The sequence below is a fragment of the Limulus polyphemus genome, unplaced genomic scaffold (genome assembly GCF_000517525.1).
Source record: "Limulus polyphemus unplaced genomic scaffold, Limulus_polyphemus-2.1.2 Scaffold1930, whole genome shotgun sequence".
Taxonomy (NCBI): Eukaryota; Metazoa; Arthropoda; class Merostomata; order Xiphosura; family Limulidae; genus Limulus; species Limulus polyphemus.
The window spans coordinates 5,987-20,362 of NW_013667540.1; the positions used below are offsets into that span (position 1 = coordinate 5,987).

At 30.7% G+C, this 14,376-nt stretch overlaps 1 protein-coding gene across 4 annotated transcripts in view; it reads right to left on the reverse strand.

The window, feature by feature from the left end:
• Positions 1-309: 309 nt before the first annotated feature.
• LOC106465396 (SWI/SNF-related matrix-associated actin-dependent regulator of chromatin subfamily E member 1-like) overlaps positions 310-14,376 on the reverse strand; it is a 25,818-nt gene continuing 11,751 nt past the window's right edge. Inside the window, exons 2-7 of one of the 4 annotated variants that reach the window (XR_001291202.2) lie at positions 10,580-10,614; positions 8,983-9,032; positions 8,613-8,702; positions 7,336-7,410; positions 1,067-1,351; positions 310-873 (exon numbers count right to left, since the gene is read on the reverse strand). Coding sequence is in view for 2 of the 4 variants with exons in the window: in XM_022393287.1 (XP_022248995.1) it covers positions 1,124-1,351; positions 7,336-7,410; positions 8,613-8,702; positions 8,983-9,032; positions 10,580-10,614 (478 nt within the window). In the remaining 2 variants the exon portion in view is untranslated. Of the gene's footprint in view, positions 1,352-5,230; positions 5,383-7,335; positions 7,411-8,612; positions 8,703-8,982; positions 9,033-10,579; positions 10,615-14,376 lie in introns of all 4 variants that reach the window. The other 3 variants (XM_022393288.1, XR_002611961.1, XM_022393287.1) reach the window with 3 other exon arrangements.

Sequence of the window (14,376 nt, forward strand, 5' to 3'; positions counted from 1 at the left end):
ATAAATATATATGTGCAAACATACATCACTTCATATTTCTGTTTACCCTTTCCTGCTTTTAGTTTACCTCACTATAGTCCAGTAATGCAACTATAAATTAAAAAAAAATAATAACAATTTCTTTAATTTTCCAGACAATATCTGCCTTAAAATAAGTTGCCATAATGAAGAAGGCTGTATGGAAAAAGATTTCCTCTAGTAGACCAATTATGATTAAATAGCCAAACACAATAAAATAAAATGTCTTTATTGGATATTTTTTAAAAATATACACTGATAATGATTATTGTATGTTTTAGTTTGTTTTTTCCCACCTTTACAAAAACTTTTATGAAACAGTTATTTAAACCTGTCTTAGGTGAGTGAACAAGTACATGTATTCCTACAGTCGGTTACAACTATTGTATTACATCAGTATTCTTTTTTATACTTTTTTTTGGAAATTCATCCAGCATAATAATTTCTGGTAGCAATCTTAATAAGTAACATGATGTATTTTTACTGAAAGTATTCAGCAGTGGGTGTAGTCAATAATGTAATGTTTGGAACAGGTGCATTATTTTTATTTCCATAACTGTTTAAATAAGATTCAAATATTTTTGGATCATTGGAACTTATTACACATACTAAATAAGCAAAATGTTGGGAAAATGTTTTCTCTATATAACCAGATTTCCATTTTAAACCCATAACCACAAAAATTAAATCCCCACTTAAATTTATAACTCTACCGTGCAGTTTCAACTGGTTATGGGATTCTACATTCTGCTACTGTTCTGGATGATAATGACCTTCTATCTTCTCTTCAGAATTGATAGATTTTGTCAACTGATGAATACTGTCTCCAATAGAACTTTCATCTGAGGCCAAAATCTGATCCAAAGATTCCAAGAAACCAAATCATATTTATTACAAGACTGAAATCCTTTATCAATTAAAGTGATATGTAAATAAGTTGGAATATAAATTATAAACACACGAATATGGCTTTTTCTTTTAATCTTTAAAACTTTTTTCCAGTAAAAAAAGGAACTGTCTTCCATTTATAATTAATAAGCTGTCACACCTGACCACTGTTAATATCTTCTGGAACCTTCATCTGAACTGGTTTCACGTCAATCTACTAGATATCAGAATATCTCCATGCTTTTTCTGATTGAATGTTGCTGGTGGAGTCTATTGATGACTGGGAGATATCCATTTCCTGCTGCTCATAAGACTGTTCTTGATCACGATCTTCTGACTTCGAAAACTGCTGTTCATCAGTTGTCATCATTTCGTATTTCAGTTGCTCGTGTATTCTTTCTACCACTTTTTGGTCAGTTGCGGTGTCAACACATTTGTAGCATGTCTAATGGTTATAATAGAGATATCAGACAATAATGTACTCATATTATAAGCATAATTAAACATGATATAATATTAAAGATTGTCAGTTTTCTAGCATTAAGCAGTATCTTCTGATAATAGCTCAAAAGCACACAATATTTATGGTTTCCTACATTGTGTAGTACTATACAGAACATTTTTCTTGCTAAATAACCAGACACTAGTCTACTGAAATGTCATCAAGGTAATAAAGCAGAAAAAATTAAAATGGTCTACTAAAAGTTATATGCAATTTGATTGTTTGATCCTCTCACATCCTGTCTTTCAAAAAACGTTAGTAGAAAGAGAAAAATATTAATTTACTGGCTTTCCTATAAGGCTAGCTTATCCTGACGACAGTTTTTGAATTATTCATCTTACAGTTTTATTGTTTCTATAGTCAAAATCATCTCAACCAGCTAACAAAATTATTTCAACCCACTTATGGCTTAATTAGAAAGCCAATTAAATTATAATAGTTTCAGGATTTTGCATTGTTTTTCCTTGTTGATATCTTGTGTTCTAAAATGCATTTTAAAAATAAATAAAAATTACATAAACTACTACCAACAACCCTAACAAAAAGTGGGGTTAACTTCTTTGAGACTTCAACAACAAAAAACTTGAAAAAGTACAAGACCCACACTAGGTGCTAAATTTATCATTTTTTTATTTATTGTCATAGGAATAACTAAAATGTAAAAATTAAAAAATTTTGAGGTAAAGACAAGAAAACTTTAATGCAAAACAAATAACAAAATACTCATGATAGTATATGCACATTGCAAGCACAGAATGATTGTAATTTGACCTGGCATTTAGTAACTCAATCCTTTTTTCACACAAAGCAGTTCTACTGTGATAAATTGCTTTTGCCATACTCTAAGTGCAGCTGTAAAGTAATATATCTAAATGACTAGGATATTTGAAAGGTATTAGCTTTGGCTGTAGAAATAAGTAGCATATAATTGTTTGTTACAATGTGCAGTCATTCTAGAAAGAAAAGGGGTACTTTAGATATATTTTGCATTTTTTTGCCACATGGTGGTTACAAGGTCAGTCAAATGGAACAAGACTGTATACCGTATTAGGGCAAAGAAAATAGATGAATATAAAATGTTTTACTAAAAAAAACTGATGATCATTTAGGAGATCCTAGAGGTTGTGCAAATCTAATATGAACTTTAAGATGTAAATAAAAGTATTTTTTATTCTTAACATGATAATAACCTTGCATTCACACTAACTCAGTAAAGGCTTAGTAAATTCAAAGACAAATCTTTAGTAAAAATACTTAATTAAAAAAACACTGATATTTTGTGTACAATAGACTTGTGATGTTTACTAAAGGCCAGCTAAATTTTGTGAAAATAAATTTAGTATATTCAGTTATAGTATGTACAATTTCATGACTGTGGTGGTTACAAGGTTGATCAACACGACTAAACCCAGACACAGATGGTTAAAGACTACTCTTAAATCAATATGTAGATAAGCTCTATGAAAAAAGCTTAACTACTGAATTTTCACAATTAATAAATGCTTGCCAGTTTATTGCAATATCATTGACAAAAACATTCTAGGAATACTATTTCAACTGTTTAGGATAAGTGACTCTACCAAAAATAATTGCAGATGTTATCAACAATGTTAGTTCAATGCCAGACTTTTAAATTTCCACATTAAGTCTGAAAATATGGTATACTATTTAATTATAGCTTCAATATTATACTTAGAATCTTTATGCATAAATTTATTGGTATATTGGCACAATCTATAATAAGTGATATGGTAATTTGATCTTACATCGATTTATTAAAATGGAAAAACTACATTTATAATTTTACAAAAAGCAATACATCAGAATTTGGAAGACTGTTAAAACAATAACTCATTTTGTTATGCCTCTTTAAGTCATTTTTATCAATTTAAAGAATATCAATTAATTAAATTTTGATATCAAACAAAATATAAATTAACACGGATACCTCAGCAACTGTCACACCCAAAAATGCCAGGAATGATATTTTACTGGTAGATTTTTTATGCCATGAATCCAAACTACAAAAACTTATTTACACAAAAGGTGTTTTTTTGGAGGAATCAGGGCTTAAAATTAGGAACTTTCACCATTAACTCTCTTGCTACAGGCTCATGACCCCAAATTGAACTTTAGAGTTTCCATACTATAACTTCTAATATATTTTGTAAGAATAATCAGGGTAGCTCGGAGTATATAACACAATAGGACAAAAAAACAGTGAAAACTATTTCTCATACTTAAATCTCACTAAGGACAATGTCTCAGTACTTGTGAGAGATGTAATAAAAGAAAGAAAAAAAAATGCAAAAAGTGTGGATGACAGAGACTCATGACTTTTGTGGTAACTGAAAGTTGCTGAGGGTGCAGCTCTGTAGTCTGCAACAGAAGCAGAAAAACCACAATCATGAAAGAGGTAAATGAAAAAAAAAAAAAGAAGGCAAGCTAAGAATGAGTTGGGGAAAGACAAGAAACCAAACTGTGCAGGCTCAAACAAACAAAGAATTGCATAACAGCAAAATGTGAAGCTGAAAAAGACAAGTGTTATGGTGTAAGATGTACCAAAAAATGTAATGGAGTAAGATCCCTCTGAGAAAGACAAGAGAAATGGAAATCATGGTGAACCAGACCAGCATAGCATGAGGCACTAAGAATAATTGGACAATGTGACCAATTGATCTTGGCGAAAATTTGAGAAATAAGATGAAAAAATGGGTAGAAATACACAAATATGTTCTCCCATGATAGACTCAAAGCATCCACTACTAGAAAAGTTGGATCCAGAACTAGAAACTAGTAAAGCAGCAGATAATGATGCACAACAATTGCAAATGCATCAAGCATAAGATTATTAAACCATTGGTGCAACCAAAAAAATACCAACTCAAAGAAAGACATGAGGTGAATGTAGCTAAAAAAGTAGAAAAACTGCTGCAATCAAAGCTTTGGGATCAGGTCCCACCCTATCTGTTGATGTATGTCAAAACAGTTGAAGTGTATGTGAGTAATAATACACAGTGATGCTGTAACAAGGGCAGGAGCGAGAATGATGCGAGAATGGGATATCTGAGAAGAATACAGCCCATAGAGATAACAGTTCCCCAACATGTCACTACAGCCCTGGAGAAAGGCATTGGTGAAAAAAATTCAGATAATGAGTAGGTGCAAGTCAAGAGTAACTTACAATGGAAAACTCACCAATGAACTTCAAACATAAAGAAGAAATTCCAATAGACAATTGTAAGTTGCAGATATTCCAACAGTGGTGGAAATAGTTGCATAAGAATGAATGTGGTAACAAAGTTAACATTATGCCTTCCAAAAAGAAAATCAAAATTACAGTAGAAAATCATAGCTCATGTAAAAACTCCTGATGCTTACACAATAAGTTACATGGGAGAGTGGAGAGTAATGGTTAAGTGATCCATGCTGTGCAATATGTGAAGGACATTCAGAAATTTTTACTCATATGCTTTGATGACAGCATGAGTTCAAACTCAACAAGGAAAGGCTTTCAATATTTCACCCCTATGTCTATCTGATTTAAATGGATGTTTAAAATACTAAAAACATATTTTTCAATTCCTATATGCATATAGGTTTATTGTAGTGAGTGAAACCAACTCAAAACACTATGTATATTAACCGAAGAGTTTACAAGCATACTAAATAAAATAATTTTGGCTAATAGGTAAAGTAGTTGTGATGACACAGAAATATGAGCTTCAGAGTTAAGAAAAATTTCTACTTACTTCCTTATTATACAATATTGTAAACAATTCAGTACCCAAAGCATTTTACCAGAATTTCAGATTTGACTACCTAAAAATTTAAAATACTGCTACAGGGATAAGATGCAATCCTTAGTACCAACTATACCATGAATATGGATCTTTACTTCAAACTTTAGCAGCAACCCAAGCCTGGTAAGCTGGAGAATTGTGATAACATTTTAAAGCTTCACTGTACTCCATCTAATTTTGAAGAAAAGAAATAAACTATATTAATGTTTAAAAGTTGCCATTTCCAAAGCTTCGTTGTGTTTTAGATATATTTCCAGACAAATGGCTAAATGTTTCTGTCATTATTTTGAATATCCTCATAAGAAATGAAAAAGTAACTCATAAAATGTTTGTCTTTACTCTTACAAGTTGTATGTAAAAATTACTGACCAAGTGCAACATTTTTGTACGTGTGATATGAAACTGAATGTGTCTTTTATTTTTTCCAGTCATGAAAACAAAAACTTTCTAATATTATAGTGATTGCCTTGATTTACAAATCTTCAGTATCCTAAATTTAACCATTAATGTTCATTTCACTTTCCAACATATATATTTAATCAACATGGTGCCACCTATTGTCTGTCAGATTATTGCCATATGCTGAGCAAATTAAAACTCACTTGTACATCTTATGTTTATTAAAATAAGGCCTAAGACAAAGAAATCATAACTGTTCCAACAAATTTATTATTATCAGATCAAACAATCAATTTAAAGTTTATTTGATCATTACTGCATATCTTACCACCTTTTTCAGTGTAACAAAAGTGGAAGTCATAAGTAAATATATTTTAGACAAAAAAACTATTGAATTTGTTGATATAAAAAAAATTCTCATTTACTCTGTTTTTAGATCAGACTCACTGAAACAGTGAAAAATATTCTTAAAAGAAAAGATAAACCATATGCAAAACATTTTTAACAATCAGAAACATCATGTATTGAAGGATAATAAAATGCAATATTCATTGAATATCTTTAAATTCTAAACTGAGTAAGATGTCTTTTTGTTATTTTCACATATTTATTTAAGCAATATTTATTATCTGAAACCAGAAATATTAAATTATTAAACACATGGACTAATTAGGAATGTGTTCAAATGTTTGATGGTACATTTGCTAGGCAGGAATTCGAAGATAGTTCTAAAGATTCAAATGTTCATCAGGTGGCATTCAAGTAGTATCAATTTTTTTCTTCTCTAATGTTAAAACTTACTAAAAAATCAAAATTATTTAAATATCTTTTCAGTTTCATCAAGTATTGGTTTGTGCTTTCACTTGGTCCCAAACCTGATCAATGATAAGTGCACATCAATAACTGGAATGAATAATGAAAAGACAAATGATCAGAGATGGCTAAATAACAATTTTCAAAAATTAAAAACTGGATGTCACCCAAAACAAACTATAAATTCCTATTTTTTCAAAAAAGAGCCATTACTCAATTTTGAAAAAACAAAATAAATAGTAATTTTAAGCACCAATGCATTATTTAAATTGGAAAGGCAACAACCTTATATACTTCAGAACTCTAATTTAAACTTAATTCTCCAGTATTTATCAGGACACATAAAAGACTGGAATGTCTGTGTACTGTTACATATATTTTTTTTACAGTAAATCCATTACAATTAGTGTAGTCTTGATGTATCTATAATAATAATAATACTCAGTTTTGTCTGTCCTGAAAATGTGCATGTGCCTTACTATCTAAATGTGCATGTGTGTGCACTTCATTTCAATGGATGTAAACAAAAGGCAGCTGTATATATACTTTAACTTAACATTGGACATTTTTAGCTTTGATAAACCTTTAATATGTTGTACAAAATTTCTATTAGAGAATAGCATTGTAAGCTTATTTATTGATAACATTAAGTATGATAAAGTTTAGCTCAAACTAAAGAAAAACTTACACAAGTTACAGTGTTAATTTATCTCTTTATCGAATGTAGGCTATACTTAATACTTATCTAATGTTAGGCCTAAGACAAGTAGACTTGTAGATTTTGGTGTCTGTGATTAGAATTACTTTCTATTATTCTAGAAATAGTGTATTTAATGAATAACTGTCACAATAAAGATACTAATTTGACTGCAAATGTTTTGCAGGTCTTTGCTAGTCTATATTAAAACTTACCTTATGACTATATCTCATGTAAGGCATAAGTGGTTTGTCTGGAGGCTTTGGAGGTTTTAGCACTTGACTGTCAGACTATGGAGGATAGAAATTAACTGTAGATGTAAAAATATATTTCATATTTCTAAGTATTTTTTACATTAAAATCTATTCTGATAAACAAACAAAAGCATTATTAATGCTTATATAATAATTTATAGTATTTCAATATATTGTATACTTTGTATACTGTAGGTTTGATCATAAAATAAACACAAAATTTTGAGAATGTACTTCATCTGTGAGCATTCATGAATAGCCTTCAAAGAAGAAAAATACTGAAACAACAAGTTACAAGGTCTTTCTGCATAAAAGGTGTGAATAACTTTAAATGTTTCAAACATTTTTATTCATTCCACGATAATGTGAACGTGAAGCGTATGATATAAATACAAATAAACTTTATTTATAAGTGACTTACAATAACCATTTCAACAGATTTTTAAAATAGTTCCCTATTTGCTTGAGCTCCTCTTTGTGAATGCCTTCATCATTCATTTTAGGTAGAGAAGCTTTTCATTTCCATCAAGTTCCAACTTAATGTTCACTTTCAAAAATAAGGTTGAACATAGACTCGTGTTTATTAGCTATTAGTCATTACTGTCAAAAATAAGTTGCTTTTTCTTTAACTAGCCCTGATTCAAAATAATTCAAACTAATTTAACTGTAATGAAAAAGCAAATGATTATTCTTGAATTTAAGCTATATAACTTTATACCCAAATAGAGGTTTCTATTAAACGGATGAAACTTGAATACTCTTTGAAATAACTTTTGTCCTTTGTTTTCAATGTCTAATTTGAAAGTTTTGCCTTTTTTATATTTTATCTTAATCTACATGTGTTTTGACATGGACAATATATCTTTTATACAACCCTTATAATATACTCATGCCAAATACCCTTAAGTACAAATGTGTCAGTATCAGTAATTACTTCCTAAAAATTTCATTTTACATTTACTATATACACCTTTAGGACTTAAATTTCTTTACCTATCAAGTGTTTATATTCTAAATACTTTTTGTTTTGTACAGAATTCCATACACATTGAAAATATATTTTAATTCGTAATCAATTTCAGTGAAATATATAATACAAAACACAAGCATTAAGCTTCTATCATACTTAATGATTCCCATCACCTGTATTAAATTTGGATTAGAATTAAATAATATTAAGGTAAAATTCCAATAAAAAAATGCTTTACACGTTTTTTTTTATAATTTCAAATACTTACTGCATTGGACCAATGAGAACCGAACTTCACAGGACTGAAGGAAAGATGACCATGACTCAATAATATAAATGGACAGCTACTGCTTGAAATCTGCAAAACAAGAGGTTTTATTGCTCATCACATGACTAAATTCCAGAAACAAGTCCTAGACTAGGTATTAAAACATGACTACATCTTAGATAACTTGCTTCTGCTACATTATCTTAACAGCTGAATATACATATTAATGGATTTATATTGAAACAACCACAATAAAAGAGAAACGAAATTTGAGACCATTAGTGTGAAAATGAGAATATCATTTTACACACAAATACATGGAAAATAAAAAACACAACAAGAAAAGTCCTGTATTATTTTGTATACTTACCACAGGCTGGGATGAATCTGAAGCATTAGATGTCTGAGCCCAAAATCTCCCTGCAGATATATGAAACAGGAACAAAATGTCACAAAACTCTAGCCAGTTAAACTTCTTAGAGTGAAAAGGGACAGTAAAGAATATATGATTAAGGTACAAATTAAACAGTTACAAGAAAACATGTTTAAATATTAAGAGATTTTTAATTTGTAAAAACATATCTATATAAATAGATACAAAGTTAAAAAAAAATGTTAATAAATGACTATGGACTATAAAGCAAATAAGAAATAAAATATTTACATTGAGTTATGTAATTATAAATATTAATCATTATCATTGACCAATGACAGCCAAGATACATGAGCTAAAATAATAAATATAAAAACTCAAACTAACTTACCTCATCAAATTAGAAACCATGAACCTAGCCGTGCTTTGGCATACATTGTTTGTAACACATTATACAGGGTAGTGCAAAAGTCAAGTCCCATAGAGATTTTGAATGGCAATAAAAAACTTAATTACTTTTTTGTACATTAAAGTAAATATTCAAATTACAAGCCATTAACTTCCAAACACCTATTGATTCAAAGTTAATGAACAACAATTCAAACATTTACTTTAATATACAAAAAAGTGATTATTTTGTGTTACTGTTATTCAAAATTCCTGTGAGGTATGACTTTTATGCCACCCTGTATACTGAATGACAAAAAATAAACACCCACAGAATAAAATTAACAAAAAAGAAAAAATCAAATATCAGAGACAAATATAATGCTGTAAATCCTATATATTTTTTTCAATCAATAACAATACAATATTATAAAATCTGCTTTGACATCAGTGGTTTTATATAATGCTTAAAGATCTTACAAAACTAATCAAGTCCAATTCCGAGACTGGGATTTAAATAAGCATCTATTAGTTCATCTTTAATTGTGTCAAATACATGTAATAACATTAAAGTTTGGTTGTTTTAAGGTAAATTATAATCAAATAAATATTGTACATTTTCTTACTTAATCTGAATTCCCATCATTTTCGAAATTTGAGAAAACAAATATAGAAAGGTATTTTTCTCACCAATAGATAAGCCATATGAATACAAAAAGGCTATAATATAAACTAGAGGAATGTGCAAGTATAATAACAACAATAAAAGGCAATATATAAATCAATATTGTAACTTTCATGCATTCATTATACTGTTTCATAGGAGAAATAACAGAATAATGATTTTATAGTAATTGAACTTAATCCTCATTCAAATTAATAATGAAAAGCATCGAGAATTATTTTGTTATAAATAGGAAACAAGTGAAAAACGTAACCTGAAGTACTCAGAAGTTTGAAAAATACCAACTACTGACATAATTTCATAAAAAAAAAATAAAGAATTTAGCAAAATAAGTTTATTTTCAGATACTGGAGGATATACATCTATATAAAATTGTGTGGAAAATATGTTCACTTAACATTTTATGAAATATTCATTGAAAACACAATTAAAGTTATAAAATTAAAACTTCAGAAATATAACTAAATTTAGTCTTGAAACAGGTGTGAGTTAATCCTTTAGTTCAGTTGGGAGAGCACTTGCCTTGGTGTGCAAGAAGTCTCGGGCTCGAATCAGAGCTGAAAAAACAATACAGAAATGAAATTACTACACCAATACCTTATACCTGCAATCAGCCAGAATAGACAGATATCAGTCACATGCTTGTTTATAGAATACCTTATACCTGCAATAAGCCATAATAGACAGATATCGGTCACATGCTTGTTTTATAGAATACCTTATACCTACAATAAGCCATAATAGACAGATATCGGTCATATGCTTGTTTTATGGAATACCTTATACCTACAATAAGCCATAATAGACAGATATCGGTCACATGCTTGTTTTATGGAATACCTTATACCTGCAATCAGCCAGAATAGACAGATATCGGTCACATGTTTGTTTTATAGAATACCTTATACCTGCAATAAGCCAGAATAGACAGATATTGGTCACATGCTTGTTTTATGGATGGTTTGCCTTGTCAAGGCATCTGAGTAATTATACCGTGGACTCCACATTCTGCTAACGACTCTTGTAGCTAATTGGCAAAAGCTTCTTGTGTTAATTTCATGTAATGATTCTCCACTTGAGTGAAACATCCAACTGTCTTCTTTAAGGTTTAGCCTTAACTCATTAATAAGTTGAAGAATTTTAAAACTCTGTGAGCTAGTGGCGTCTGAAGAAAGATTGCACATTACGTAAGAATGTAGTGGAATCGAAGCAGCGCTCCGACGCTGCTTACAGTCTCAATAATTAGAATTATTATTATATGTGTTTCAAATATTTACTCGTTAGAATTTGGGTTAAACACTGTATAATAATAACAACAATTAATACTATATGATTATTAATGCCGACTAATGTACAATTTAAATGCAAATACAGAGTTATTATAAAGAAAGTTTCACAGATTAGCATGTTATATCTCTCAAAAAGGAGTGTCAAATGCCACAAGTATCACATGTTGCCACCATATTTCCCATGGATATAAATGAGCTTGTCAATCGCAATGCAGCTCATTCCTCCAACAGAGAGATGAACTAGGGAAATGTTATTACAACAAACGACGTAATTGTCCGGCAAGTGGCCAACGCACCAGATGAGATGTACATTGTTGCTGTACTCTGTTGTCATACGGATGCAATGCATTCTGCATGCTAGAGAAGTACATTTTGAATATTTGCTGTGATTGATACAACAATGAATCATAGTAGCTCCCCTTGTGACAACCATGGCATTTACATCCACCAGATATCCTTAACACCCCTGTGCAATTTTATTTTCCTGTGCCATACAGTTTATGAGACATGATGCGCTAAACTGCAAATTTTTCTTTATAATCACCCTGTAGTTGAAAATACAGTTCTATCAAAAATGTGTGTGTGTGTGTATTTAAGTGGAAATCAACAGATTTTCTGTTGATGTTTTTACAAGAAGAAAGTTAATTTATTTTTAATATATAGTAATCATAATAAATACATGTAAGACATTATTTGGAAGATATTATATTAAAGGCTTCTTAATTGTATATAACACTATATGTACAGTCATCAGAACCACCTTTATTCACTAATAATATATACACATATATATTCTGTATCTACATACATACCTACATATGTGCCACAAGCTATATCACACATCTCACTCTCCTACTTACAAAAATGTTTGTAAGATTCTAATTCAGAAAACAGTAAATTAAATCGAAGCTATGTTGTAATTCAACTCTAGGGTTACTATTTTTTGTAGCAGGGTTCAGTAAGAAAAGGCTTTCTACTGTTTGACGTGTTGTACCACTTTTTATGTGGGAACACCTTACAGTTGTCACATGGAACAAAGATGAACATGTGAATTATGAGAGCAGTTTTGGTATTTTCAGTCAGGTTTATTTCTGTATCAGAAGAGTCAGAACTTGAGGTGGAGTTTCAACTGTGACTTATTTCATCATTCTTTTGATTTTGTACACCTTTTTTTTAGTTAACTAATCAATCAGTTTTTAGTTTATTTTCAATTAAAGTTTATTTTAATATTATTTTATTTAAATTAAATTTCTTTGATTAAAATTTCATTTAATTGTAATCTATTTCATAGGATCCCAAACTTTCTCGAGCAAAATTCCTCCAGTCTTTTGCATCTTGACTTAGCCCCCACCAAATGAATCTTATGGCTCTCCTGCCACTTTCCTATGATCTCCAGTTTGGGAGCCCCTGGTCTATTCTATCTTAATTTACACAAGACAATAATCCTTCCAACTAATATGATCAGTCCTTGCTCTAATTCACCTCTGTTTTCATGTATATTTTTTGTTTCTTTCATTTCAACTACAACAAACCGTTACACCTGTCCTTCCAAATGCTAGATTTATATTGTAGTAATTATTCCAGTGTATACTTTATCCTTCCTAAATCTCAAGAAAGAGTTTAGTATCTTTTACTATGATCTAAAAATTGCAGAATTAGTAGCCTCAAAAATATTTTTCCATCTTTCATGTAATATACCATCAAAGATATGTTTCTGCAAACTGACAAGACATAATACAAAGGGTAGGAAGGAAAAGTGATCTGGGGGTGAAATAAGAGAATCCTTGACTGATATGAAGAAGTTATTTGTTGAAAGCAAAGAAATCTCCAGGATTTCAGCAAAAATTTTAGATATTTATGCCTATTAGACCTTAAAATGATTGAAATGTTGTTAATGTCACTCACTCTTGTGGTGATCAAACAGATTTAAAGATATTGTTACGTCTCTGTTCATTAGTTAATTTTCCTTAAAAATTATTTCCGAAGAAACTTTAGCGATACAAGTACTTTCTTAAGTAAAACTGGTTTACTCTTTCTGAATACAAGTTTGCGATACACTTAATTTCCATAGTCACGCTATAACAACTGCTATAATTCACAACGAACGTCTCACGTGCTTGACTCAACTGTCCGTATCTATCTCTGCCTGCAGTTCAATTACACATTACATTGTTGCTGTCACTTCTTGGTGGCTTATATATATATAAGACTACCGCATATCTAGTACCTCTCGAGACTTCAGGAAGGGACGTGAACATTCGAGAAGATGCACGTAACTAGCGTCATGTGACCCCCGCTGTCGTAACACTGCCCCTTCCTTAGTATTGTTCATCCCGAACAATAGCCACTTACATTAAACTAATAAACAATTAACAATAACTTAATTAAATGTACAGAATTTACAAACACAAAATTAAAATTCAACAAAGTCTCTTAATTTTATGGAACGTATCTTCTTCCGTACTGGTCTCATTGGCTTCTGCTTCGTGTGGGGTTCATCTGCTTCATCAGGAAACGTCCTATCATTGGTAGTAACTTCATCAAGAGCTTCACTGTTTCCCTTCTTAAAACCGAGTAGAGTTACTTCTTCGACAGTGGCTTTTCTGGTGACACGTTTTCAGCAGAGTCATTTGTTCCGTTGTTCACTTCGTCCCAAATGAAATGTCCTGGACCATGATAATGCCAAAGCCTGTTGGCATGCACCACCTTTGGCTTACCTTGCCGACCACATTTTATCCGGAAAGTCACGTCTGAGAGACGATCCACTATATCATATGGGTCTTCCCATGGAGAAGACAACTTAGGAGACTTCCCTTTGGTCTTCCTGGGATTATACAACCACACCTTGTCTCCTGGCACAAAGCTGACTTCAGTAGATCTATTATCATGAGATAACTTCATCGAATCAGCAGATGTTTTCAAGTTTGAATGCACTTGACACATTTTCAGGCAACTCTTCATAAGGTGGGCATCCTGTTATCAGATCCACTGGCAACCGAAGTTCCCGACCAAACATGAATTTTGCTGGAG